Source organism: Pseudorca crassidens, chromosome 6 (assembly GCF_039906515.1).
Source record: "Pseudorca crassidens isolate mPseCra1 chromosome 6, mPseCra1.hap1, whole genome shotgun sequence".
Lineage (NCBI taxonomy): Eukaryota > Metazoa > Chordata > Mammalia > Artiodactyla > Delphinidae > Pseudorca > Pseudorca crassidens.
This window is the reverse complement of record NC_090301.1, coordinates 124,346,437-124,374,428: the sequence shown is the minus strand read 5'-3', so window position 1 is coordinate 124,374,428 and position 27,992 is coordinate 124,346,437. Positions and strand designations below refer to the sequence as shown.

Sequence of the window (27,992 nt, the reverse complement as noted above, 5' to 3'; positions counted from 1 at the left end):
TTCTACAAATGGTCCTGAAATAATGTTATCTTTAAGGAAAGAATGTTCTTAATGCCTAGAATATGACTTTACACTAGGGTATGATTATTTCAAAGAATGGTAGTAGAAATGCTACTTTATGGGCTAAATAATTAATTTTTCTCTGTTGTAGATGAATGGTCTCGGCCTATATTTGGTCTTACCTCAAACTACAAAGGAATGACAAGAGAAGAAAGGGAGCAGAGAGACCTAGAACAGATGCCTCAACGGCGAAGAATGAACAGGTAGGAGGGAACAGGTATGAGTAAGTGGAGTAAACGTTATTGTTGCGATAACTCAGGGCGGGGGTTGGTAATTAAGATCATTAAGAAATCTACAAGATGGTAGGATTTTGTCTTTCCTCTGCTTGATATGTCTTGTAGTTCATGATACTTTTTAGTTTAAATGTGGTAGTGTACAGTGAAGCTCCACACCCGCTCCCATCCCAGGCTTTTCTGGTTGGATCTGGCCTCTGCCACCGTTCTGGAGGTTGCTTAGGTTGTTTCAGCCTCTTGCAGAAAAAACTTTCTCAGTCCCATTTCCAGATCCTTAAGAGAAAAAAAAATTTTCGATTTGTATCAATAAACTGGATGTAGTTGCATCCAAGATGGCAGGGTCATTACAGGTGAGTGAAACCTGGTGTGCAATGATCATTAAAATAAGTAGTACTTTTATAATACAATATTAGGAATTATTTTCCCTGATCCAGTGTAAAGGACCTAATGGTGGTCTAAGTTTGAGATTTCATTTTGCTCTTTTTTCCTTAGTTATAAGGTCCTGACATTTCCTAATAACTCATCAATTACTTTTTTCCCAGCACTGGTGGTCAGACACCCCGAAGAGATTTGGAAAAGGTGCTGACAGGCGAGGAAAAGTAAGAGTTTTGTATTGATTTTCAATGTAGACTGTATTGGGAATGTTCTGCTTGCTGCTTTGTTTTAAGAAAAATAGCAAATGAAATGATGCTCTGTTCACATTGGCAGGGGATGATTCCTAGTGTAGTATTTATTGAATATTCACATTCTGTGGATACCCTGGAGGTTACAAGAATATTGAGAAATAGTTCATTCGGTAAAGATTTTGTTGCTGCTTGCTATGTGCTGGACTCTCTGGTAAACTCTGAAAATACAGAATCAAACTAAAAGTAGTCCATTCTCTCAGAAAGTCTTCAGAGGGATTGTAGGCAAAGGAGAGAGCTTAAGCAAAGATGTGGGGTAAGCACGCAAGGCCTGTTTTAGGGATGGCAAGTAGTCGGGCAGTAGTATGGTGCCTGAGGTGGTGGAAGATAAGGTTGGAAATGCAGTTGTTGACCAAATTCTGAAGTGCTTTAAGTCAAGATGAGGAATTCTCACTTCTCTTTGTGGTTTCCTAGAAAGTTTTTGAGCATGGACGTGAAGTCGTCAGATTGATTTGGAATGCTTCTGCTGGTAGCACGATGTAGGATGGGTTGCAGGGCAGAGGAACTGAAGGCAGTGATACAGCTAAACTGAGACCGTAACGGAGAAGCAGAAGGATGAGGAGCCCTCGCAGGTGTGCAACTGCCAGGAGTCTGGCTGGGTGGGCGAGAAGTTGGCTAGAGTTGAAGATACCACCCAGAATTTTAAACTTAAGCAACTGAGATGATGGTATTACCCTTCACTAGAGTGGAGAGGAGGAGTAAACGTGAAAACATAGATGACGTCTGTTTTGAGCATATTAAATGTAAGGTGACTGAGATAGTCCTATAATTATCCTGTGCTTAGAACTGGAATTTGGGCTAGAGACATAGATTTGATAGTTACCTCCGTAGAAAAGATTGTTGACTCAAGAAAGTACAGAGTGGGCTTCCCTGGTGGTGCAGTGGTTGAGAGTCCACCTGCCGATGCAGGGGACGCGGGTTCGTGCCCCGGTCCGGGAAGATCCCACATGCCGCGGAGCGGCTGGGCCTGTGAACCATGGCTCCTCAGCCTGCGCGTCTGGAGCCTGTGCTCTGCAACGGGAGAGGCCACGGCAGTGAGAGGCCCGCGTACCGCAAAAAAAAAAAAAGAGAGTATAGAGTAAGAAATAAACTGAACCCTTTGAAAAGGGGTGTAGCCAGTGAAGGCCAGTGAGCAGATGTGGTCCTACACGTTGGAGGAGAACCCAGAGGAGAATGAGGCCACGCTGGAGGGGGCCATGGGGGTAGGCTTCACGGGGGTTTGTGCAGTGAGGGCTGGCAATCGGGCAGCACCCAGATCGCAAAAGGAGAACGAGAAATGAGCTAGAGGGAGCAAGTGTCGTTTGCTCGCGGACAGGTGTGCTGACAGTGGCTTCAGGGGAAAAATAAGAGTTGTGGGAGATTTTCTAGTCAGTTAATGTATATGAAAGTTATAGAAGTTTCAGTTCACGTATTTGAAAGTTACAGAAGCTTGATACTAAGAATGGAGTAAACCATACAAGGGAATAGAAACAATTTCAGAATTTTTTAGCCTTCTCTTCCTCTTCTTCCCCCACCCCGCAAATACCCACCCTCCGTTTACCACTGAGGTGGTTAGTTACCTGAAGGTTGAATGATTCGAATTCCCAGACATCAAATAGGCTTTACTTTTGAAGGATGATAGTCTTAGGTTAGTCTAGCACGATAGTTCTCAAATTTGTACATAAAAGTTACTGTATGTGATGCCATCCAGTGCTGGCAAGGATGCAGAGAAACTAGATCACTCATCCATTGCTGCGGGGTGAAATGGGACAGCTGCCCTGGAAAATAGTTCAGCAGTTTCTTGTAAGGTTGGACATGCAACCACCATACAACCCAGCACTTGCACAAGATTCTTAGGCATTTATCCCCGAGAAATGAAAACTTATGTTTGTGCAAAAACCTGTCCATTAGTAGTACAGCTTTATTCGTAATAGTCCACAACTGGAAACAACCCAGATGTCCTTCAGCAAGTGAATGGTTCAACAGACCATGGTATATTCATACCATAGAGTACTGCTCAGCAATTAAATGGAACAAAATATTGATAGATGTGACAACTTGGTTGGATCCTCAAGGGCATTATGTTGAGTGGAAAAAGCCAATTTCTAAACGTTACATGGTGTATTATTCCATTTATATGACATTCTTCAAATGCCAGCATTACAGAAATTAGTAGATTCATGGTCACCAGGGGCTAGGGACTGGGCAAATGGAGTAGGGAGGTGGACATGTTTACTAAAGGGCAATAGGAGGGATCCTGTGGTGGATACACGAACTTACACACATGATAAAATTGCATAGAACTAAATACACACACACACAGATAAATGAGTGCACGTAAAACTGGGGAAATGTAAATAAAAATTGATGGATTATAGCAACATCAATATCCTGGTTGTAATATTGTACTATAGTTTTTGCATGTTGTTACCTTTGGGAGAGACACTGGATCTCTCTGCATTAATTCTTGCAGCTGCATGTGAATCTATAATTATCTTGAACTTTTTTAAAAACAAGAAACAGACCAAAAAATTACTGTATAAGTTGCATATGCAAAACCATGTCAACTGCTTTATGGGCATACTCAGTCTGGGGGGTCATTTTGACTCCCTGTTTTTACACCTCACAAATGAACACATGAGTGACTCTATTAGACCAGAGAAATTGAGATTCAGAGTCCTGATGGAGGAACCAGCCTTAGAAAGGAGAGATGCGATTATATCTGAAGCTGAGGAGAGGTGAAAAGGAGTCCTGAAAATGCAGAGGAAATTGGCTTTGAGGGGGAAGTTGAGCCATTGGTACAGCAGTGAGAGTGATGATGAGGCCATCTAAGACAGACAGCAGGATGCTGGAGCGGGTGACTTCGGGAGGGCAGAGGAGGTTTGACACAGATATGCAGCCGAATGGGATGGACCCGGGTGTGGTCGGCTACATAAGCAGCATGCTCTTCTTCCCGTTCTCAGGGCTCTTAGACCTGGAGATCCTGGATTCTGTGCCCGGGCAAGGGTCCCCATGCCCTCGAACAAGGACTATGTTGTCAGGCCCAAGTGGAATGTGGAAATGGAGTCGTCCAGGGTAAGCAAGCAGGGGGACAGCAAGGTGGATCTGAAATGCAGATTACTGTTCGTCTTTTACTTCGTGTTCAATAACCCTTAACAGCTCTTAAGGTTTATCTGATTTGACGAGAGCTATTTTCTGGTCACTTATCTAGCCAGATCACTTATTGCTGATGAGGTTTACTTCAGACTTAAAGAAACATTATCAAGTTGGGAAGTTTCCTCTTATTAATCCCTTTATTTCAACTGAATCTTGAAGCCTAGAGTGTTTTGGTACAGTCGTTTTTTTTTAAGACCCTGAGAAACAAAACTCACCTGCTTCTGCAACCTACCCCTCCCTTTCTATTCAGCTGCTTTAAGTAATTCTGTTGTGAAGTGTTTATTAGGGTAGACACTTCTGCCGTCACTGTAAATACTATTCGGTGATCCTTATTGCTTCTCAGTAATCTTTTTTTATTCTCCGTTCAAACTACTCTTTCTAGCCTGGTATTCTTAAAAAGGGCCTAAGCCGATTGGAAAAGCATAAGAGGCGATTTGCAGAACAGAAACGACTCAGCAAAGTGCACCGTGCTGTCAAGTTCAGCATTGAAGGCAACAGGATGCCCCTGTAGGCCTGGCCCTACCAGAGCGTGTCCGGGAGGTATCCCCAAGGAAGCATGCTCTGTGCATGGGCTTGAGTTGTCAGCAGCTAGAGTGAAAACAGTGTGTGTGTGCTTTCTTAACCAGAAAAGGCCAGGACCACTTTTAGTTCATGAAATAATGACCCCAACAGGCACTTAGTGACATTCTAGTCCTCTTGAATACTGAGAAATTGATACGGGATTCCCTTCCTAGAGACTAATAGATAATTACCTCACGGCTAGGCATTTTGGTCTTTCTGACTGGTCCCCTTTTTATTAAAAAGGTTTTTGTTAGGGCCTGGAAACCGAGTGGTCTCCCTTACAGGCATGTGATTGGTTAGTAACGTCTTGGTGAAAGGGAGGTGGCTTCTTTTCCTGTTGTCAGTGGCTCAATAACTGCATTTGAGGGCTCACTGCATAAAGCCTGACACTGAATATTTAGGAGATAAATTTAATCAATACATATTCAGTTCATGGTCGGAAATGAAGACGACTTTGAAACATTCATAAAGCCAGACTCACTGACCTGCTGTGCTCGGAGGTTAACGGTGGCGCCTCTGCGGCAGTGCCCTCCTGAGCATCTGTCTGAGTGTGTTGCCTTCCTTTTGTGACTCCTCCGCGACCCCTGCTTTGGCAGCTGTTTCCACAGACACACTCACCTGCCTGCCGTTTCACTTTGTTGTTAAGCTACTATCAAAACAAAGCACACAGTCTTACTTAATGAGAATAAATAAAGGGTAGAAGAGCACTGGTTCAGTGCTAAGAATTTCTTCACCTCTACTTCCTTCCCTTTTTTCTTCCCACCCCGCCTTTTTTAGGCCACACCTCAGGGCTTGCGGGATCTCAGTTCCCTGACCAGGGATTGAACCCCGGGCCACGGCAGTGAAAAACATGAAATCCTAACCACTAGGCCGCTAGGGAAGTCCCCTTCCTCCCTTTTTTCTTCTTTCCATTTCCATGTCCCTTGATATCCCTCCTTCCCCCCCACCACCCCTGTTTCTCTTTACCTTTACTTTTCTCACTGTCTCTTCCATCCTTTTATTCCTCTCTTTCGTAATACATTTTCTACCCCAGCACACTATTTTGAGAATCAAGAACTATAATAGGGCAGTGAAAAACGTAATAAAAAATCCTAGTGGCCAGTCTTCTTTGGAAGGGCATGTGCCTGTCTGCTGGTGTTGCTGCTTCTGATCCCACCCTCCCTGTAGGTGATGGGGAGGTGGGCAGAGGTGGCCCAGCCTGTTGCTAGAGCAAGAGGTGGCCAGCGTGATGAGAGGGGAATTCAAGCAGAGTTCTTCTCCTTCATCCCCAACACTCCCCAGATCAAAACGGGCGGGTATTTATCTTGGCCTGTGTCTGGCTTACAGAGCTCTGTCAAAAAAAGAAAAATAATAATAAGGCATGTTTTGGGGGCTGGTAGTCCCATGTTACATTTCAGTAAATTGTCCTTAAACCACCTGACACTGTTTTCCTGTTCAAGAAGTTTCCTTACATATACACTCAAGGCTTTCACATTGCACAGACACTAATGAGTGTTACTAGAAAACATGTTTCCCAAGAAGAAAATTGGAGTGAGTAAATGGCTTTCAAATGAAACTTTTTGTTTTAAATGTAATTTTTATATTTGAAATTATGAGAGTAAATATACTAGAGAATAAACCCCACTCCCCAAGTCCTGCTCTTCCTCTGTGTAAGTCACCACTGTTAACAATTTTGATGTGTTACATGTATTTTCAGTAATGCTTTAAACTTAGTTTTTTTCTGCTTACAATTGTAGAAAATTTTGAGATTATAAAGAGAAAAATCACCACTCAAAAGCAATTTGATAAAATTTTTGCCTTGTTTTCTATTGATACTTTAATATAATTAAAATTATATTGTATAGAGTTTTGATCACTTCTCATTAAACTGCCTTATAGAGTTATCATTTGTAATGGCTGCATAATAGTCTATCATGTGAATATATAATTTGTTTATTCATTCCTCTATGGTTTCTGATTTTTCGCTTCTAAATAATGCAGTAACCTGTGCTACATTGTATGTTTATATGCTAATTTTTTCCATGGAATGCTTTTAAAATAACATTAAAATGGCACAAGCAGTGCATGTTTTTATATAAACTTTTAAATACGAAAAGCACAAATAAAATTAATGTCACTTGTAATCCCCCCGCACCTTAATATTAACATTTTGGGTTATTTCTTTCCAGTCCTTTATATATGTGTACATAAACATTACTACTGGTTTGGAGAGGGTTTTGTTGGAGGTGGTGGTGTTTTTTTGTTTTTGTTTTTTAACTTTTAATCAAAATTATGATCATACTTATTTATACCTTGTTGGGTTTGTGTTTTACTAAACATGGTAATAATTCATTTGAGTTAACATCCTTCAGTGACTTAATATTGTGTTGTAATATGATTGTACCATATTTTTTTAAGCAAACCCATCTTGCTAATCTTTTAGGCTACTTTTGGTTTTTCACTGATAAAGCAGTGCAGCATACAGCTTTACTGTCCTAAGGAAGTGGTGTATGGTTGACAAATCAAGAGAGAAGTCATTGAATTTGACAGGCTAGGTACTCAGTTCTGTGTGTTTTCAGGCTTGGGGTAACCAGGCATCTGCCAGATACAAGTCATACAAGCTGTAACTAGGAGTAGGTCAGCGCAGCCTGGGCATGTCCCAGTTGCTGAGGCTAGAGGGTCAAATTATTAGAGAAGGTCCTGGGAGTGGACAAGGAGAAGTCCAGGCTGAGGGGTAGAGCTGCTGGGAGTTGGGCAGTTGGCAGAGATCTGAGCAGCTAAGGCTTCCGTTGTGGACTGATTGCAGCTACTAAAAATCAGGGCACATTGTCTGAAAGGAAATCAGATATTTGGGACTGTCTAGAAATCTGGGGTATTGCATGCATAGGGTGATAGTCGCATAACTTTCTCATCTGATAATGAATTTTTATGCTCGCTTAGAGTACTAGTGCCCAGGATTAAAATTGATATAAAATAATATTTGGAATTGGGATGTATGTAGAAAATCTAGGATGGATGATCAATGCAGCTCTTGTTCAAGAATGACTTAGAGGTCTTTGCTTATAACTGAGGTGGAAGACGAGTCCAGAGGTGAGATAAGGCTTGGGGGAGGTCTCCCCAACTCTAAAGAACTTCACCACACTGGTACCGACCCTAGAGTGTCTCCTAGTCTCCACCTTATTTTAGCATTCTTTGAATTGAGCTTCACAGGTGATTCAGTAGTAAACATCTGGGGAGAAGAATTAGAAAATCCCATCTTTTTTTAACCACTCGACAGTCATAAAGATTGGAATTGTTAGATTACTGTAGCCAGCAAGAAGAGTTTGCCCTGATCTGACATAAATGGCAGGCCTTTTCAACATTTCTAAAAGGTGTCAATTTCTTGGAGACCACACCTTTTCAAGACACAGTCTTTTCAAAGTAGAAGAGAAATTACCTAACAAGCAAACCTTTAAACATAAAGGGCAAGCAGAAAGAGATGCAAGAAGTATAAGCCCCTTGGTTCAAGAGAATTAATTTACTTTTCTTTTTGTGTCAAACTAATTGATTGCAAAGTAGTAGTAATAGCAATAATAGCTGCTTTTGTTTTGAGCGCCGATTCTATGTTAGCCTCTGTGCTTGTATTTGTTATTATTATCTTATTCACTTCTCCCAGCAGTCCTGGAAGTAGTTCACACAAGGGGCATCATTTGTACAGGGTTACAGAACCCTGACTAGTTTCTAATCGGAAACTAGAGTTCCAGCAAGCACCTAGCGGTTCTAACCTCATTCATTATGCTTCAGGCTTTTTCTCGATGACTTTCCTTGCCTTAGAAGATCATTATTTTTTATGCCAGCACTGTTTGAAGGTGTATGTGTCAAGCGGTCACCTCCACATTTGGTCTTTGAAAGGGAGAAGCATACAGTCAAAATGTAACCTGATGGAATTAGGGGGATCGTAGTTTCAGTTTTAACCCCCCTTTCTCTCTTCTAGCAAATTTCCGTGGACTAGAGGCAAAATTTGAAAGTAAGGCACAGATAAGAACAAAATTATTCTCCATTGAGAGAGTTTAATATGCTTTTCTAACACTGCTGTGTATACTTGCTCTGTTCCTGAGGTCACCAAAGCTTATTCCGGTTATTCCAGAGCTGGGAGCTCTTCTGTCTGCTGACTTTCAGATAAAAGAAGACGAAAGACAAAACTAAGTGTATGTGTTTCAATAATTTGCTCTTTAATTTTTACCCCACTCTTAGTTTCAGGGGACCTCCAAGAAGGGTATCAGTCGACTGGATAAACAGATGAGAAAGTTCACAGACATCAGGAAAAAAAGCAGATCTGCACACGCAGTAAAAATCAGCATCGAGGGCAATAAAATGCCCTTGTGACTGCCTGGGAGGTTCCCTATCTCTGCTCTTAAGAAATGCGCAATGGACTCTTTGGAGAAAGATGATATTTTAAAAACTTTTTTAGTGTACCTGTAAATGATTCAGCTTGTATCAAATATTGTCATAGGACTTGCATTTCTCTCAGTTTTATTTAAAACCATTTGTTGTGCACTTTGTACAGAAGAATACTAGTCCTACTTCTATCAACTTTACACAATAAAATTCCATTCTGGTTTTGGGGGGCTGTCTCTTCATTGTCTTCGAGGATGCATTCTCCATGGGAGTGAAAATTAGTTCTTGGTGAGTGCAGAAAAATTTTAGATATTACAGTGGTTTGTGGCCCTTCAGAGCGTAGGCTGCCTAACTGTGGTGTGGTTTGTCTGGTCGTTACCCTTGGTTCCCAACCATGAGCTCCTGCAACCCTTGGGATTCCTGGGTGCTAGGGACGTCTTTGTGATGCGAATGAGGTGAGTCATGGTAGACCCCTGGAGAGCTTTAGGTGGGGGCCGGTCACCAGAAAGGGCCTACCACGTAATTAGAGGGTCGGGACTTTGGGCAGGCCTCGTGGGCTGGAGGCTGGGGGGTACTGGAGATTGACGTAGTCATGTTGCCCAGTGATGTAATCAGTCGTGTCCAAATAGTGAAGCCCAGGTAAAGACTCTGGACACTGAGGTTCTGATTGGTGAACACAGTAATGTGCTGAAATGGTGATGGGCCTTGATTCCACAAAGAAAGGGTGCAGAAGCTCCGTGTTTCCTCCCAGACCTCACCTCACCCTGTGTGTGTCTTCATTTGGCTGGTACTCCTCGTTTGAATCCTTTACAATAAAACTAATTTTAAGCACAGTGCTTTCCTGAGTTCTGAGTCATTTTAGCAAATTCTTGAATGTGAGGGGATTGTGGGATCCCCCAAATTAGTCAGAACTAGTAACTAGTCGGTCAGAAGTGGGGATGGACTCCACTTGCAGCCATCATCTCCAGTGCAGGCAGCTCATGGAGGACTGAGCCCTTACACCTGTGGAGTCCAGCGATGACTTCAGGTGGTCAGTGTCAGAACTGAATCGCAGTATCCTACTGGGGTTGAAACAAAATGCTGACAAAATCATTTCTTAGTATTTCTCGTTAGGGAAATTTTTAATTATTTGATTTAAATTAAATTTGTTTTCTCCTTGGGGGGGGTCCTACAATCTGGAAAAAAAGATTGAGAGATACTGTCTCAGAGGAAACATGGACATAATTAAAAATCACTGTAATTGCTGATAAGCAGCCGGGCCGTTGGGATAGAGAATAATATTGCTTATGGCTCTGTTGTTCTATTTTTGTGATACTTTAAAGTCATTTTATTAGTCTCTGCAGACTTATTTATGAGAAGTCTCTTGTTAGTCAAGATGACTAAATCCAAGAGTAAGTAATTGATTTTAATTATAGAAATCTTATGATACAAACTGGAGAAGGGTTATCTGGCAATATTGATTTTCAAAAACACGTGAGAATCTTATTGGCGATAAAGCCTTGGAACAACCAAAAAAATCAGGAAGTTTGTGCCCTTTACTCATAAAAAAAATGAGGATCTCTTTACCCTTACTTTCAACAAATTTAAAAGCACAAATGTGATAGTTGTAAAAAGCAGGTACATAAAGATACCAGGTAATAGCTAACCACTAGATGGAGATGGAAAAATAACTTTTCTGCAGTGGCATTTTTGCTTTTATTAATACCCTCAGAAACACTCGTGAGAACAAAACAAACACAACCACCATCTACTGAAACAGATGTTGATGACCCTGATCATTAAAAATTCTAAACAAGAAAAGTAAAATAGTACTTTTTAAAAAAAGACTTTAAAGTTATTAATACACCATTCTGGCATTTAATGGGGTAAGCTCCAGTTATCTGAAAATTTCACCTATGTAGGGTAAAACTGATGGTACCAGGTGTTAAAGTGATAATCATACCTGGGGAATTCAAAATGTTAAAAAAAATTGCTGGTTTCTGTATAAACTACCATTGCTGTGCGGTTCATTTTAAGTCTCAAAACTGGCCGAGAATAGTCTTTTTTTTTTAATTGGAAATACTTCCAATTTACAATAATGTTGCAAAAGTGGTAAACTCCCATATACCCTTCACCTATATACACGTGTTAACGTTTTGCCACATTTGCTGACAGCTTGCCTCTTGATCCCCAAATACTTATGCATATTTCTCCCCAAAACAAGGACCTTTAGTTTGTCCCAGTGTTGGTGGTGTTAACTTCGGCCACTTGGACGTAGTGGTGCAGAATCACTTTTTATTTTCAACTAAAAGAAACAATTGTTGATTAATTTTAATTTTGGGAAATTAGTTGTATGTGAATATGTAAAATACACATAAAATTTGCCATCTTAAAGGACAGTATCCAGTTAGTGGCAATACAAGCATTCCCTTTGTTGTGCAACAGTCACTGCCTTCCATCTCTGGAAATCTTTTCGGCTTGCAGAAGTGAAGCTGTACCCATTGAACAGTAACTCCTTATTCCCCTCTCTCCCAAGCCTGGCAAGCACCATTCTACTTTGTCTCCGATTTTGACTGCTCTAGATGTCTCATGTAAGTGGAATCATACATAATTCTTTTTTGACTGGATCATTCATTCAGTTAGCATAAATGTCGTCAGGGTTCTCCTCTGGGGTAGCATGTGAAAGAATTTTATTTTAAGGCCGAATAATATTCTATCATGTGTATACCACATTTTGTCTATCCATTTCGTTGATGGACACTTGGGTTGCTTCCACCTTCTGGCTATTGTGAATAATGCTGCCATGAATATGGGTATACAAATATTTCTTTGACACTCTGCTTTAAATTCTTTCATGTATATAGCCAGAAGTGGAATTGCTGGATCGTATGGTAATTCTATTTTTAAAATTTTTTCTTTATTATTATTTTTAAAAATTTTTTTTGCGGTATGCGGGCCTGTCACTGTTGTGGCCTCTCCCGTTGCGGAGCACAGGCTCCGGACGCGCAGGCTCAGCGGCCATGGCTCACGGGCCCAGCCACTCCGCGGCATGTGGGATCTTCCCGGACCGGGGCACGAACCCGAGTCCCCTGCATCGGCGGGCGGACTCTCAACCACTGCACCACCAGGGAAGCCCCAGTTATTATTTTTTTTTATTTAATTTTTTTTTTTTTTTGGCTGCATCGGGTCTTAGTTGAGGCATGCAGGATCTTTCGTTTCAGCGCGGGCTCTTCAATGTGGCACGTGCTTCTCTCTAGTTCTGGTGTGCGGGCTCCAGGGCATGTGGGCCCTGTAGTTTGCAGCACGTGGGCTCTCTTGTTGAGGCATGTGGGCTCAGTAGTTGTGGCGTGCGGGCTTAGTTGCCCCGTGGCATGTGGGATCTCAGTTCCCCGACCAGAGATTGAACCCGAGTCCCCTGCATTAGAAGGCAGATTCTTTACTGCTGGACCACCAGGGAAGTCCCTGGTAATTCTATTTTTATTTTTTTTTAATGGCTGCACCATTTAACATTCTCACCAACAGTACAAAAGGGTTCTGATTTGTCCACACCCTCACCAACACTTCTTTTCTGGTTTTTTGATAGTAGCCATCCTAATGGATGTGAAATAGTATTTCATTGTGATTTTGATTTGCATTTCCCTAATAATTAGTGATATTGATTATCATTTTGTATTCTTATTGGTGCTTTGGGTATCTTCTTTGAAGAAATATCTATTCAAATCCTTTGCCCAGTTTAAAGTAAGTTTTTCCTTGTTGAGTTGTCAGAGTGCTTTATGTATTCTGGATAACTCTATCAGGCATAAGATTTGCAAATTTTTTCCCATTCCTTGGGTTGTATTTTCAACTCTGTTAATTGTACCCTCTGACACACAGTTGATTTAAATTTTGATGTAGTTCTATTTATCTTTTTCCTCTTTGATTGCTGTGCTTTTGTGGTATCCAAGAAATTATTGTCAAATCCAATGTCATGAAGCTTTTTTTTTTTTTCCTTTTCCATGCAGTTTTTATTTTTGCCTTTTCCAACAACAGTGTTGTTCGTTTTTTTAAATTTTTATTTTACAGTGTTGTGTTTGTTTCAGGTATACAGCAAAGTGAGTCAGTTATACATATACATATATACACTTTTTTAGATTCTTTTCCCCTAAATGCCATTACATAGTATTGAGTAGAGTTCCCTGTGCTATACAGTAGGTCCTTATTAGTTATCTCTTTTATATAGAGTAGTGTGTATATGTCCATCCCAATCTCCCAATTTATCCCTCCACCTGCCCTTACGCCCAGTAACCATTAGTTTGTTTTCTACATCTGTAACTCTTTCTGTTTTGTAGATAAGTTCATTTGTACCCTTTTTTTAGATTCCACATATAAGCAGTATCATATGATATTTCTCTTTCTCTGTCTGACTTACTTCACTCAGTATGACAACCTCTAGGTCCATCCATGTTGCTGCAAATGGTATTATTTCATTCCTTTTTATGGCTGAGTAATATTCCATTGTATATATGTACCACATCTTCTTTATCCATTCCTCTGTTGATGGACATTTAGGTTGCTTCCATGTGCTGGCTACTGTAAATAGTGCTGCAATGAACATCGGGGTGCATGCATCCTTTCGAATTATGGCTTTCTCTAGATATATGCCTGGGAGTGGGATTGCTGGATCATATGGTAGCTCTATTTTCAGTTTCTTAAGGAACCTCCATACTGTTCTCCATAATGGCTGTACCAATTTACATTCCCACTTACAGTGTAGGAGGGTTCCCTTTTCTCCACACCCCTTCCAACATTTATTGTTTGTAGATTTTTTGATGATTCATGAAGTTTTTCTTATGTTTTCCTGTAAGAGTTTTATCTCTTACTTTAGGTCTTTGATCCATTTTGAGTTAACTTGCATTTGATATAAGGTAAGCATACTTTTTTTTTTTTTGACATGTAAATATCTAGCTTTCCCAACACCATTTGTTGAAAAGATTGTCCTTTCCCATTTAATGGTCTTGGCACCCTTGTCAAAAATTATCTGACCATATATGTTATTTCTGGACTCCATCAGTCTATGTTTCTCTTTGTGCCAGTCTGATACTTCTTTGACTACTGTAGTTTAGTATTAAAATTTGAAATCAGAAAGTGTGAGTCCTCATACGTCATTCTTTTTCAGGACTGTTTTTGCTATTTGGGATCATTTGAGATTTCATATGAATTTTAGGATGAATTATACTGTTTCTGCAGTAAACATCATTGGGATTTTGATAGGGTTTGTATTGGTTCGGTAGATCACTCTGGGTAGTACTGACATCCTAAGAATCTCCCAATCTATGAACACAGGGTGTCTTTCCATGTATTGTTTTCTTTAACTTCTTTCAGCAACATTTTGTCGTTTTCGGTGCACAAGTCTTTCACCTCCTTGGTTAAGTTTAGTCCTAAGCATTCTTTTTGATGCTAATGGAATTTTCTTAATTCCCTTTTAGGATTTTTCATTGTTAACATGCAGAAATGCAACAAGTTTTTTCATATTAATTTTATATTGTTCAACTTTGCTGAATTGTTTTATTCTAACAGGTGTGTGTGGGTGTGTGAGTGTAGAATCTTTTGGCATGTCTATATTTAAGAGCATGTCTGCAGACATTATTTTTCATTATTTTTCTTCTTCCTTTCCAGTTTGGTTGACTTATTTCTTTTTCTTGTGAAATTGCTCTAGCTAGGACTTCCAGTACCATTTGATTAGAAGTCTCAAAAATAGGCATCCTTAATTTTTCCTGATCTTAGAGGAAAAGCTTTCAGTCTTTCACCATTGAGTGTGATGTGAGCTTGTCATGTATGGCCTTTATTATGTTGTTATAGTTTCCTTCTATTCAGTTTGTTGAATGTTTTCATCATGAAAAGATGTTGAATTTTGTCAAATGCTTTTTCTGCATCAGTTGAGATGGTCATGTGGTTTTTGCCCTTTATTCTGTTAATGTGATTTGTTACACTGATTGATTTTTGTGTTTTGAACCATACTTGGATTCTAAGAATAAATTCCTCATGGACTTCCCTGCTGGTGCAGTGGTTAAGAATCCGCCTGACGATGCAGGGGACAGGGGTTCGAGCCCTGGTCCAGGAAGATCCCACATGCCGCGGAGCAACTAAGCCCATGCACCACAACTACTGAAGCCTGCTCGGCTAGAGGCCGTGCTCTGCAACAAGAGAAGCCACTGCAACGAGAAGCCTGGGCACCGCAACAAAGAGTAGCCCTGGCTCACCGCAACTAGAGAAAAGCCCACGCGCAGCAATGAAGATCCAACACAGCCAAAAATAAAATAAATAAATTTATTATTTTTTTTTTGCGGTACGCGGGCCTCTCACTGTTGTGGCCTCTCCCGTTGCAGAGCACAGGCTCCGGACGCACAGGCTCAGCGGCCATGGCTTACGGGCCTAGCTGCTCCACGGCATGTGGGATCTTCCCGGACCGGGGCACGAACTCATGTCCCCTGCATCGGCAGGCGGACTCTCAACCACTGCGCCGCCAGGGAAGCCCAATAAATTTATTTTTTAAAAAAGAATAAATCCCTCTTGGTCATGGTGCATAATTCCTTTATGTGCTATTGAATTTATTGGCTAAAATTTTGTTGAGGATTTTTTAAAAAACATTCCCCAGAAATAAAAAGCCATGATTTTGTTGTCATCAACAGCATTCATCACAGAGTGACTAAAATTTTTGTTCACCTCTACTGTCTATTAATATTACTTGAATATTCTCTTGCTTTTATGGTTAAAATCATTGAACACCTATGATACCTAATGAATGTGTATTCTTGCCTGTATTATATGCTATAGTCATATGATTCCTAGACTCTGGCACTGATCTTACTGTTCACTGATATTTCTTACTCAACAGATGGCCTAAAAATCACTCTAATAGCAACTTGTATTTTAACTTTAATTTGGCAAAGTTATTTTTCTAGCTACTCTGGCAGTGTGGCCTAATTCAACTTCTTAATTTGATAATACACAATCCTATTGTATATAGCAAGAGAATTATCATAACACATTGACTCTTCCCCTTCTCTACTGGTAGGAATAAAGGGTTAATAATTAACCAAATATCTGTAGTGAAACAATTAAGAATTTTAAAGGCAATCTCTAATTACTCTGTTCTAACGTTTGATACAAGTTCTTTATTTTTGAAAATGTGGTAATATGTAGTTTATCCACATATAAAGTTATGTCTTAACTGAAAGTTAAGAATTGTTTAGTATCTATACAACTTTTATTGCTAAGAGCTCTTTTTCTTAGTCATAATACATTTTTGAAAATAATTCACAAGTTTCGAGAGTTTCATGTGAGTTCATTATAGCATGAGAAATAGATTGTCTTTTTAGTTCAATAAATTTTATTTTCCTAGGGTTTGAAAATAAAAGACTATCAGCTTATACAGAAATTCAGTTTAACAAACATTTATGTTTAGATCATGATACTTAATGATGTAGGGAATCTCAAGGTGTAGAAAGTATGATCCCAGCTTCGAGATGTTTATAATCTCGGAAATAAGTAGAAATGCCTCACTCTAATGATAATAATAAGCATCAGTTAGAGATTGTTAGTTTGAACAACCTTACAGTCATCTGACACATAATCATCTTTGTCATATCAAAATTCAAAAAGTCATTCTGAAGAGGACCTTCACTGAGTTACATGTGAATAATATAGGCCTACAGGTTTATTTACTTTATTGTAAGACATGGACACAAGAGGATTGCTTTTCCCCTGTGTTGAGGATGTTTCCACCTATCTCGTTCAATATCCCCATTTAATTTTCCTTGTAACAATTCTTTTAAACATGGATCTTTTAAAGAATTGATATACTTCCTTACACTGAATTGTGACAATTTTGAAAGCCAATAATATCTTTTCATTTATTTTGCAGGAGGGGGTGTGAATTACTAGCATTAAAGTTATTTTTAAATAACCTTTTAATATTTTAGACTGAAGTAGTGGGTTTTTGTTTTGTTTTTATTGAGATATAATTGACATACATTATATTAGTTTCAGGTGTACACCATAATGATTCAGTATTTGTATATATTGTAAAATGGTCACTCACTGCAGTGAGTCTAGTTAACATCCATCACCATACATAGTTGAGAATTTTTTTCTTGTGATGAGAATTTACCAGATCTACTCTCTTAGCAACTTTCAAATATGCACTACAGTGTTATTAACTATAGTTGCTATGCTGTACATTACATTGCCATGACTTATTTATAACTGGAAGTTTGTACCTTTTGATTCCTCTCACCTACTTCACCCATAACCCCACCCACCGTTCGCTGAGAATTTTTTTTTTTTTTTTGGCCGTAAGCTGGCCTCTCACTGTTGTGGCCTTTCCCGTTGCGCAGGACAGGCTCCAGACGCGCAGGCTCAGCGGCCATGGCTCACGGGCCCAGGCGCTCCACGGCATGCGGGATCCTCCCGGACCGGGGCACGAACCCGTATCCCCTGCATCGGCAGGCGGACTCTCAACCACTGCACCACCAGGGAAGCCCCGCTGAGAATTTTTGAATCAATATTCATCAGGGATATTGGTCTGTAGTTTTCTTGTCTTGTACTGTCTTTCTCTAGTTTTGGCCTCAAGGTAATACTGGCCTCAGAGTTTGGAATTTGGAAGTGTTCCCTCTTCCATTTTCTTTTGGAATAATTTGAGGAGGATTGATGTTAATTCTTTTCATGTTTGATAGAATTCACCAGTGAAGCCATCTTGTCCTGGACTTTTCTTTGGTGGAGGTTTTTGATTACTGTTTCAATCTCCTTACTAGTTCTTTTCTTTTCTTTTCTTTCCTTTTTTGACTTCACCACGTGGTATGTGGGATCTCAGTTTCCCAACCAGGAATCGAACCCATGCCCCCTGCATTGGAAGCACGGAGTACTAACCACTGGACCTCCGGGGAAGTCCCTCATTCTCCTTACTAGTTATGGATCTATTCATATTTGTATTTCCTCATGATTCTGTTTTGGTACATTGTGTTTCTAGAAATTTGTCCATTTTATCTAGGTTACCCTATTTGTTGACATACAGTTCATAGTACTCCCTTATAATTCTTTTTATTTCTGTAAAATTAGTGGTAATATCCCTTCCTTGATGGCTGATTTTAGTTATTAGAGTCATCTCTTTTTCTTAGTCACTCTAGCTAAAGTTCAATTTTGCTGATCTTTTCAATGAACCAAGTCTTTGTTTTGCTTTTTCTTTCTTTTTTCTATATTTCGTTTCTCTCTGCTCTAATCTTTATTATTTTCTTGCTTTTGCTCTGAGTTTAGTTGTTATTTTTCTCGTTTTTTACGGTGCAAAGTTAGGTTGTTGGTTTCAGAATTTTTTTTTTTTTTTTTTTAGCGGTACGCGGGACTCTCACTGTTGTGGCCTCTCCCGTTGCGGAGCACAGGCTCCAGAGGCGCAGGCCCAGCGGCCATGGCTCACGGGCCCAGCTGCTCCGCGGCATGTGGGATCTTCCCGGACCGGGGCACGAACCCGCACGAACCTCCGCATCGGCAGGCGGACTCTCAACCACTGCGCCACCAGGGAAGCCCCTCCCCAGATTTTTTTAATATAACAACAATTATAGATTTATCTCTTAGCATTACTTTTGCTGCATCCCATAAGTTTGGGTATGTTGTATTTTCATTTTCAGTTATCTCAAGACATTCTCTAATTCCCATTGTGATTTCTTTGAGCCATCAGAGGTACTGTGTAAATTCCATATATTTGTGGATCTTCCTGTTTTCTTTTGCCATTGATTTCTCTAGTTTCTTCTGTCATGATCAGAAAAGATACTTTGTATGGTTTCAGTCCTTTAAAATTTAGTAGGAGTTGTTTGTGGCCTTACATCTGGTCTATCCCAGAGAATATTCCATGTGCACTTGAGAATAATGTATATTCTGCTATGGTTGAGTGACACATTCTGCATATATCTGCTAGGTCTAGTTAGTGTCTACAGTATTATTCAAGGCCTCTCTTTCCTTACTGATCTACTGTCTTGCTGTTCTGTCCATTATTGAAAGGGGGTATTGAAGTTTTCTTCTATTTTTGTAAATCTGTCTATTTCTCCCTTTAATTCTGTCACTGTTTGCTTTACATATTTAAGAGCTCTGATGTTTGCTATATATGTGTGTGTGTTTATATGTTATACATTCTTGGTGAATTGACCTTTTCATCATTATATAATGTCCTTCTTTGTCCCTTATAACAGATTTTGACTTAAAAGTCTACTTTGCATATGAAGTGTATGAAGGTTTCCTTTTCTCCATATCCTCACCAACACTTGTTATTTGTTGTGTTTTTGGTAATAGCTCTTCTGACAGGTGTGAAGAGGAGAAAGCTCATTGTGGCTTTGATTTTCATGTCCCTGATGATTGAGGATCTTCTCTGTTGGCCATCATTATGTTTTCTTTGGAAAAGTGTCTATTTATGTCTTCTGCCCATTTTTTAATCACATTTTTTTCTATTGAGTTGTATGAGCTCTTTACATATTTTGGATATTAACCTCTTATCAGTATATGATTTGAAAATATTTTCTCCTAATCAATAAGTTGTCTTCTCACTTTGTTGTTTTCTTTTCTGCACAATAGCTTTTTAGTTTGATACAGTTCCATTTGTTTATTTTTGCTTTTGTTTCCCTTGCCTGAGGAGACATATCCAAAAAATATTTCTAAGGCCTGTGTCAAAGAGTGTACTGCCTATGTTTTTGTCTAGGAGTTTTATGGTTTTGGGTCTTACATTTAAGTCTTTAATGCATTTTGAATTTACTTTTATGCATGGTGTGAAAGAGTAGTCCAGTTTGATTCTTTTGCATGCAGCTGTCCATTTTTCCCAACACCATTTACTGAAGAAGCTGTCATTTCCTCATAGTACATTCTTGCCTCCTTTGCCGTAGATTAATTGCCCATATACATGTGAGTTCACTCTGGGCTTTCTATTCAGTTCCATTGATCTGTGTCTGGTTTTATGCCAGTACCATTCTATTTTGATTACTGTAGCTTTGCACTGTAGTTTGAAATCAGGGAGTGTAATACCTCCAGCTTTGTTCTTCTTTCTCAAGATTGTTTTGGCTATTTGGGGTCTTTTGTGTTTCCATACAAATTTTAGAATTATTTGTTCTAGTTCTGTGAAAAACATCATGGGTATTTTAGTAAGGTGTGCATTGAATCTGTAGATTGCCTTGGGCAATATGGTCATTTTAACAACATTAGTTCTTCTGATAAATGAACGTGATACATCTTTCCATCTGTTTGTGTCATCTTCATTTTCTTTCATCAGTGTCTTATAGTTTTCTGAGTACAGGTCTTTTACTTCCTTAGTTAGATTTATTCCTATGTATTTTATTCTTTTTGATGTGATTGTAAATGGGATGTTTTCTTAATTTCTCTTTCTGATCGTTGTTATTGTATAGAAGTGCAACAGATTTTTGTATATTAACTTTATATCCTGCAACTTTACCAAATTCATTGATGAGCTTTAGTAGTTTTTTTGGTGGTGTCTTGAGGGTTTTCTATGTATAGTATCGTGTCATCTGCAGACATTGACAGTTTTACTTCTTCCTTTCCAATTTGGATTCTTTTTATTTCTTTTTCTTGTTTAATTGCTGTGGCTAGGACTTCCAACACCATGTTAAATAAAAGTGGTGAGACTGGGTATCCTTGTCTTGTTCCCGATCTTAGAGGAAATTATTTCAGCTTTTCACTATTGAATATGATGCTAGCTGTGGGTTTATCATATGGCCTTTATTATGTTGAGGTATATTCCCTCTATACCCACTTTTGGAGACTTTATCATAAATGGATATTGAATTTTATCAGAAGTTTTTTCTGCATTGAGATGATCATATTTTTATTCTTCTATTTGTTAATGTGGTGTATCACATTGATTTGCAGATATTGAACCATCTTCACATCCCTGGGATATATCCCGCTTGATTATGGTGTATGATCCTTTTAATGTATTGTTGAATTTGGTTTGCTAGTATTTTGTTGAGGAATTTTACATCTATGTTCATCATTGGCATATAATTGTTCATAGTAATTTCTTATGATCTTTTGTATTTCTGTGATGACAGTTGTAACTTCTCCTTTTTCATTTCTGATTTTATTGAATTTGGCTATCTCTCCTTTTTTTTCTTAATGAGTCCAGCTAAAGACTTCTCAATTTTGTTATTTTTTTCAAAAAACCAGCTCTTAGTTTCTTTAATCTTTTCTAGTATTTTTTAGTCTCTATTTTATTTATATCTGCTCTGATTTTTATGATTTCTTTCTTTCTACTAACATTAGGTTTTGTTTGTTCTTCTTTTTCTAGTTCCTTTAGGTGTAAGGTTAGGTTGTTTATTTGAGATATTTTGTTTGTTTGTTTGTTTGTTTGTTTTCAGTATGCGGGCCTCTCACTGTTGTGGCCTCTCCCGTTGCAGAGCACAGGCTCCGGACGCGCAGGCTCAGCGGCCATGGCTCACGGGCCCAGCCTCTTCGCGGCATGTGGGATCTTCCCAGACTGGGGCACGAACCCACGTCCTCTGCATTGGCAGGCGGACTCTCAACCACTGCGCCACCAGGGAAGCCCGAGATATTTTTGTTTCTTGTACAGCTATAAACTTCCCTCTTAGAACCACTTTTACTGTATCCTATAAATGCTGGGTCATTTTGTTTTCATTTTCATTTGTCTCCAGGTATTTTTTACTCCCTCATTGATTTCTTTAGTGCTCCATTGGTTGTTTAGTAGCATACTGTTTAGCCTCCACGTGTATGTGATTTTTGCAGTTTTTTTCTTATAGCTGATTTCTAGTCTAATAGCATTGTGGTTGGAAAAGATGCTTTGTATGATTTCAGTGTTCTTAAATTTACTGAGAATTGTTTAATGGCCTGGCATGTGACCTATCCTGGATAATGTTCTATGTGTACTTGAAAAGAATGTATTCTGCTGCTTTTGGATGGAATGTTTTATATATATGTATTTCTTTCTTTCTTTCTTTCTTTCTCTCTCTCTCTTTCTCTCTCTCTCTCTCTCTCTCTCCCTCTCTCTCTCCCTCTCTCCCTCTCTCCCTCTCTCTCTCTTTTCTTTTCTTTCCTTTCTTTTTTCCATCTGGAATAATGTAAGGCCAATGTTTCCTTATTGATTTTCTGTCTGGATGATCTGTCCATTGATGTAAATGTGGCTTTTTTTTTGGTCATGCCATGCAGTTTGCAGGATGTCAGTTCCCCGACTAGGGATTGAACCCAGGCCATGGCAACGAAAGCCCAGAATCCTAACCACTAGTTCCCTACCAGGCAACTCCAGTAAGTGGAGTTTTAAAGTCCCCTTATATTATTGTGTTACTGTCAATTTTTCCCTTTGTGTTAATATTTGCTTTATGTGTTCAGATGCTCCTATGTTGGGTGCATATATATTTGCAATTGTTATATCTTCTTGGATTGATCCCTTGAACATTACATGATGTCGTTCTTTTCCTCTTGTTACAGTTTTTGTCTTAAAGTCTACTTTGTCTGATATAAGTATTGCTACCCCAACTTTCTTTTTGTTTTCATTTACATGGAATACCTTTTTTCATCCTCCTACTTTCAATCTGTGTGTGTCTTTAGCTCTGAAGTGAGTCTCTTATAGGCAGCATACATATAGCTTTTGTTTTTGTATTCATTCAGCCACTCATGTCTTTTGATTGGAGCGTTTAGTCCATTTACAGTTAAAGTAATTATTGATAGGTATGTACATATTGCCATTTTGTAAATTGTTTTGAGGTTATTTTTGTAGTTCTTTCTTGTTCTTCTTTTGTTCTCTTCCCTTGTGACTTGATGACTATCTTTAGTGTTATGTTTGAATTCCTTTCTTCTTCCTGTATGTGTATCTATTATAGATTTTTGGTTTGTGGTTACTGGGAGGTTTATATATAGTAATCTATATGTATGTGATTAAGTTGCTGATCTCTTAAGTTCAAATGCATTTTAACAACCCTGCATTTTTACTCCCTACCATGTTTACTGTTTTTGCCATCATATTTTGCATCATGCTTTGTCTGTGTATCCCTTAACTACTTATTGTGGATATAAATGCTTTTACTCCTTTTGTATTTTAACCTTCCTATTAGCTTTATACATGGTTGATTTACTACATTTACTGTATATTTGCCTTTATCCATGAGCTTTTTCCTTTCATAATTTTCATGTTTCTATTTGTGGCCTTTTCTTTTTCACTTAGAGAAGTCCCTTTAACATTTTTTGTAAAGCTGGTTTGGTGGTGCTGACTCTTAGCTTTTGCTTGTCTCTAAAGCTTTTGGTGTCTCCATCAAATCTGAATGAAAGCCTTGCTGGTACATTAATCTTAGTTGTAGGTTTTCCCTTTTCATCACCTTAACTATCATGCCACTCCCTTCTGGCCTGCAGAGTTTCTGCTGAAATGTCAGCTGATAGCCTTGTGGGAGTTCCCTTATATGTAACTTATTGCTTTTCCCTTGCTACTTTTAATATTCTCTCTCTATCTTTAATTTTTCCCATTTTAATGGCAATGTGTCTTTGAGTGCGCCTCTCTGGGTTGATCCTGTTTGGAAGTCTCTGTGCTTCCTGGACCTGGATGTCTCTTTCCTTTCCCAGGGAAGTTGGCTGTCTCCACTTCACTTAGTTCTTCTTCTGGGGTTTTATCCTGTTCCTTCATTTGGAATATATTCCTCTGTTGCCTCATTTTGTCTAATTTGCTGTTTTTATCTCTATGTATTTGGTAGGTCGGTTACATTTTCTGACCTTGGAGAAGTGGCCTTTTGTAGGAGATGTCCTATGAGTCCCGGCAGCACACTCCTCTCTGGTCACCAGAGCTATATGCTGTAGGGGTGCCCCCATTTGGGCAGCGTGCATCCTTCTGTTGTGGCAGGCTGATTACTGTGGGTGGTCTGGTAGGTGTGGTTAGCCACCATCCGGTTGGTCTCCAGGCCCTGCCTCGTGCAGATGCTGCTGGCCACTGGTGGGCAGGGCTCGGTCATGACGCTGCTGGATACAGGGCCCCTGGGGTTCCAAGGGCTAGTGCTGGCCCACTGGTGGGCAGAGCTAGATTCTGGAGTGTCCTTTGAGTTTGGAGGAAGAGTGATTTATTTGTAGTTCTTGTCTTTGTTGTATGCTCTTTGAGCAAGAAGTTATATTTTTTGGCTAGACATAGTCTAGAAATAGAGAGGGTTCCCCTGGACCAGTTCTGTGTGAGACTGGCAGAGGTCAGTAAGCACTGGTCTTTTGAGGAGCTTACATGGTAGTTGACCAATGTAGTTATGTGTAGCCATTCCAAGCTGGCCTCTTCTGAAACCCATGTCAGGAAGATGTAGGACCAAGTCAAAGAGTCTGTGAGTTCCCAGGGGTCATGGACCGGGTCGATGTGGTTGTCTCCAGTTTGCTGAGCTAAACCAACACACAGCACTTCACATTTTGACATTTATTGTACTTACTTCTATGAGATGGTGTTATCTCTGTTTTATGAAGAAAGTAATGCCAAGGGAACAAGGTGCCACCTACCTGGTGAGTGGCAGGGCCAGAATTCAAGCTCAGACCTTCTGATTCCAGATCCTGTGTGCATTCCTGGCCACCTTATCAATTGGATCTTTTCCACGTGGAGTATGTGATAGCTTTTATTGTTCAGACTTTTCATGCCTTGGCTTTTATTTTCTGATCATTCCTAATGATTGCTATTCTCTTTGTACTGATGCAGTCAGAGAAAATCATGAGGTGGATAAAGCCATTTAAGTGTTTCTTGAGAAATGCTATTGTTCAATATGAAATTTGAAAAGGAATCAAATACAGTAGAGTTTCAGCATAATCATATTAAACTTGGAGGTGAATTCAGAATGAATTTGCTCTCATATCAACCAATTTTCTTTTCTAAAACCTTTTAAAGCAGAAAAGCAAAACTTTGTAAGTCAATCCCGTAGCATAGGTGGTCTTATAAGGACCATCCTGTACGTTTCTCTACTGAAAGGGAGAGGAACTAAAACCAGCCTTGTGCCTAGTCTGTGCTGGGTTATTTTTTAATTAACTATAAGAAGTCATCATTACCTTTTATTTTTTTAATTATATCAGTTCCAGGTGTACAGCATAATTGTTCAACATCTGCGTACACTACAGAGTGATCACCATCTATCATTACCTTTTAATAAGTAAGAAAATGTGTTCAAAATGAAATGACAGCCCAAAGTCACACAGTAAATAGCAAGCCATCCAAGGATCTGAAGTCAATTCTGCCTCCAAAGCTTTTGGTTATGCTCTGGTGTTTTCTGGAGGAAATGCTAGGATTTAAATTTATGCTTGGAGTTTTTGTGCTGAGCCTGTAGTTGCTCTTGGACCTTGTTAAACTTCTGCCATCTGAAATGAACACCTGTGTCCGTTCTCTCCCAGGTCTTGCTGTTTTTGCTCAGTGCAATCACACCTTGAATAACAAATGGAGACCTCAGGACACTGACAAAGCTAAATCCTAATGAAGCGCCTCAGTGGGTCACAGCCACGTAGGAGCTGAGATTCAGCCAAACTGGTAAATGGTTTGATGACAACCTCCTTCAGACATCATATTCATTGATTTTCGTTAGAGCTGAGGACCTGGGGGGGAGGTTTTGAACTTTGTCCACTACTGGGTTTGATTATTGATTGGATTAATGGGCTGGAGTAGCCCAGACAGAGGCCCACTTGCAGGGATTATGGGAGCCCTGAGAGAAAAGGATTCACCATAAGAGAAGGATCAGAAGATGGAGCAAGCCCGTCTTCCCGAGAAGATGGAATGTTGGAGGGAACGTGTAGTTCCAGGTATGTATGTCCTGACCCAGTCAATCTGGAGATACACCACCCTGAGAAGGCGTATACTTATTCCAAAACTGAGCACTTGCCATTGCTCAAAATATTTAACAAACCGCGACATCATCTTCAGAGTCTCCTGAGTGTCCATAATGGTAAGGAACTGTTCTTTCAAGAAGAGCAGGCTTGGAACAAGAATGATAAGTTATTCAGAGCCGTATCTAATTGAGGCAGCTGAATCAAGATAATTATCTTTTGGGTCAAAAACCATGTGTTCTTGTACCCATGAGGGTGCACCTGGAGGAGGGCTTCCCGCCATGTTGCAGGAGTCATCGCAGCCTCCGGTGGCAGAGCTTCATTCTCTGCCCACTCACCCCTGCATGTTTTTTACATTATTATTTGTTTAATTGGAAAGTAAAAGCTGCCCATGGTTGAAAAAGAAAACAGTTAACAGTGCAAAGGATGCAAGTGCAAATCTCCCTACTACACACAGGCGATCACGTTTCCACTCCCTTACGTGAGATATGTGGTTCTAAATGGTCCCTTCTAAGAAAGGAAGTGAGGGCCCGGCACCCACACTGCTGTCACCTTTCTCTCCCACTCACCACGCTCCTAATGGAGTGCTCCTGCGGGTAAGACTTTTAGCACTTCGCTCCACAGAGTGGCACAGATAATCAAGAAATGCCCAAGGCAGGCCTTTGGGACTCCCCAGATTCTTTTTTTTTTTTTTTTTTTTTTTCGCGGTATGCGGGCTTCTCACCGTTGTGGCCTTTCCCGTTGCGGAGCACAGGCTCCAAACGCACAGGCCCAGTGGCCATGGCTCACGGGCCCAGCCGCTCCGCAGCATGTGGGATCTTCCCGGACTGGGGCACGAACCCGTGTCCCCTGCATTGGCAGGCGGACTCTCAACCACTGCGCCACCAGGGAAGCCCCTCCCCAGATTCTTAAACACCACCATAGCAGGGAATTGCCACTGCTCTGTACCCTGAAATTTTTCTTCTCCAGCTCTCTCACATCAGATCATTTTCTGGTCACGTCTACAGCCAGCACTAATGGTTGGACGTCTTTTGGAGGAAGGGAGAGACAGAGGGAGGAAGGGAGGGGGAGAGAGATGAGAGAGAAGAAAAATGGGGGGGTGGCAGAAAGAGGAGAGGGGAAGTGGGGGACAAGACTTTTCACTCATGGCTATCGGGTTGTTATGAGTTGAACTGTGCTCCCTTCAAATTCATATGTTGAAGGTCTAACCCCCAGTACCTCAGAATGTGACCTTCTTTGGAAATAGGGTCATTGTAGATGACCAGTAATTAGTTAAGTTAGGATGAGGCCCTACAGAAGTAGGTGGGTCCCTAATCCAGTCTGACTGGTATCCTTATAAAAAGGGAAATTTGGAAACAGACCCACGGGGAGAACACCATGTCAAGAGGAAGACGGAAATCAGGGCGATGCTTCCACAAGCCAAGGAGTGCCAGAGATCGCCAGCAAAGCATCACAAACCAGGTGAGAGGCGTGAATAGAACCAGCCCTGCTGACACCTTGATTTTGGACTTCTGGCCTCCAGGACTGTGAGAGAATAAATATCTGTTGTTTAAGTCACTCAGTCTGTGGTACTTTGTTAGGGCAGCCCTAGACAACTAATGCTCCAGTCAAAGGCAAGCTGTTGGTACTCCAACCTCCCACATCAGTCAAGGAAGCCCAACAGTGAGGAGGAAAGTTTCGATTCTGGTGCCAGCATGCCCCTCACCTCCAGTACTTGCCGGCCCTGTCTACTGAATCCCCCCATAAATCTTCCACTTTTCAGTGGGGACCTACGCAGTAACAAGAACCAGATAAACTAAAGGAGGCTGTCACTTGGACCCTCCCACTGGTGCCCTGAGGGCAAGACTTAGAAGTTGCAGCCACCTCAAAGTTTGCCTCCTGGAGTCTCTGTGCCAAACGGACAGGGAAATGCTTCACGACGGACTTTTGAAGATGTTCCTCTATCTCTTCTAGCATTTAATGTTGCTAAAGAGAAATTTGCTTATACCTTTGAAGATGACCTTTAAAAAAAAATCTCTCTAGAAGCTTTCCAGTGTCTATCTTTGATCTGAACGTTCACAAGAGTGTGTATAGGCGTGGGTCTTTTTCTACTCCCTTGCTTGGCACTTGATGGGTTCTTTTAATTTGAAGACTTATCTCCTCAGTTCTGGGGCATTTTTTTCTATTATTTCTTCAATAATTTGTA

General features: G+C 40.2%; 1 protein-coding gene across 9 annotated transcripts in view; it reads left to right on the top strand.

Annotated features, from left to right (window-relative positions):
• Window positions 1-27,364, top strand: part of IWS1 (interacts with SUPT6H, CTD assembly factor 1) — a 66,164-nt gene extending 38,800 nt beyond the window's left edge. For 3 of the 9 annotated variants that reach the window (XM_067742254.1, XM_067742252.1, XM_067742251.1), the window contains exons 11-14: window positions 152-263; window positions 836-892; window positions 3,919-4,030; window positions 8,885-9,252. In XM_067742254.1, the coding sequence (XP_067598355.1) occupies window positions 152-263; window positions 836-892; window positions 3,919-4,030; window positions 8,885-9,016 (413 nt within the window). In that variant the 3' untranslated portion in view covers window positions 9,017-9,252. Of the gene's footprint in view, window positions 1-151; window positions 264-835; window positions 893-3,918; window positions 4,031-4,493; window positions 4,652-8,884; window positions 9,253-25,381 lie in introns of those variants that run through there. The other 6 variants (XM_067742253.1, XM_067742255.1, XR_010944500.1 and 3 more) reach the window with 5 other exon arrangements.
• Window positions 27,365-27,992: the final 628 nt, after the last annotated feature.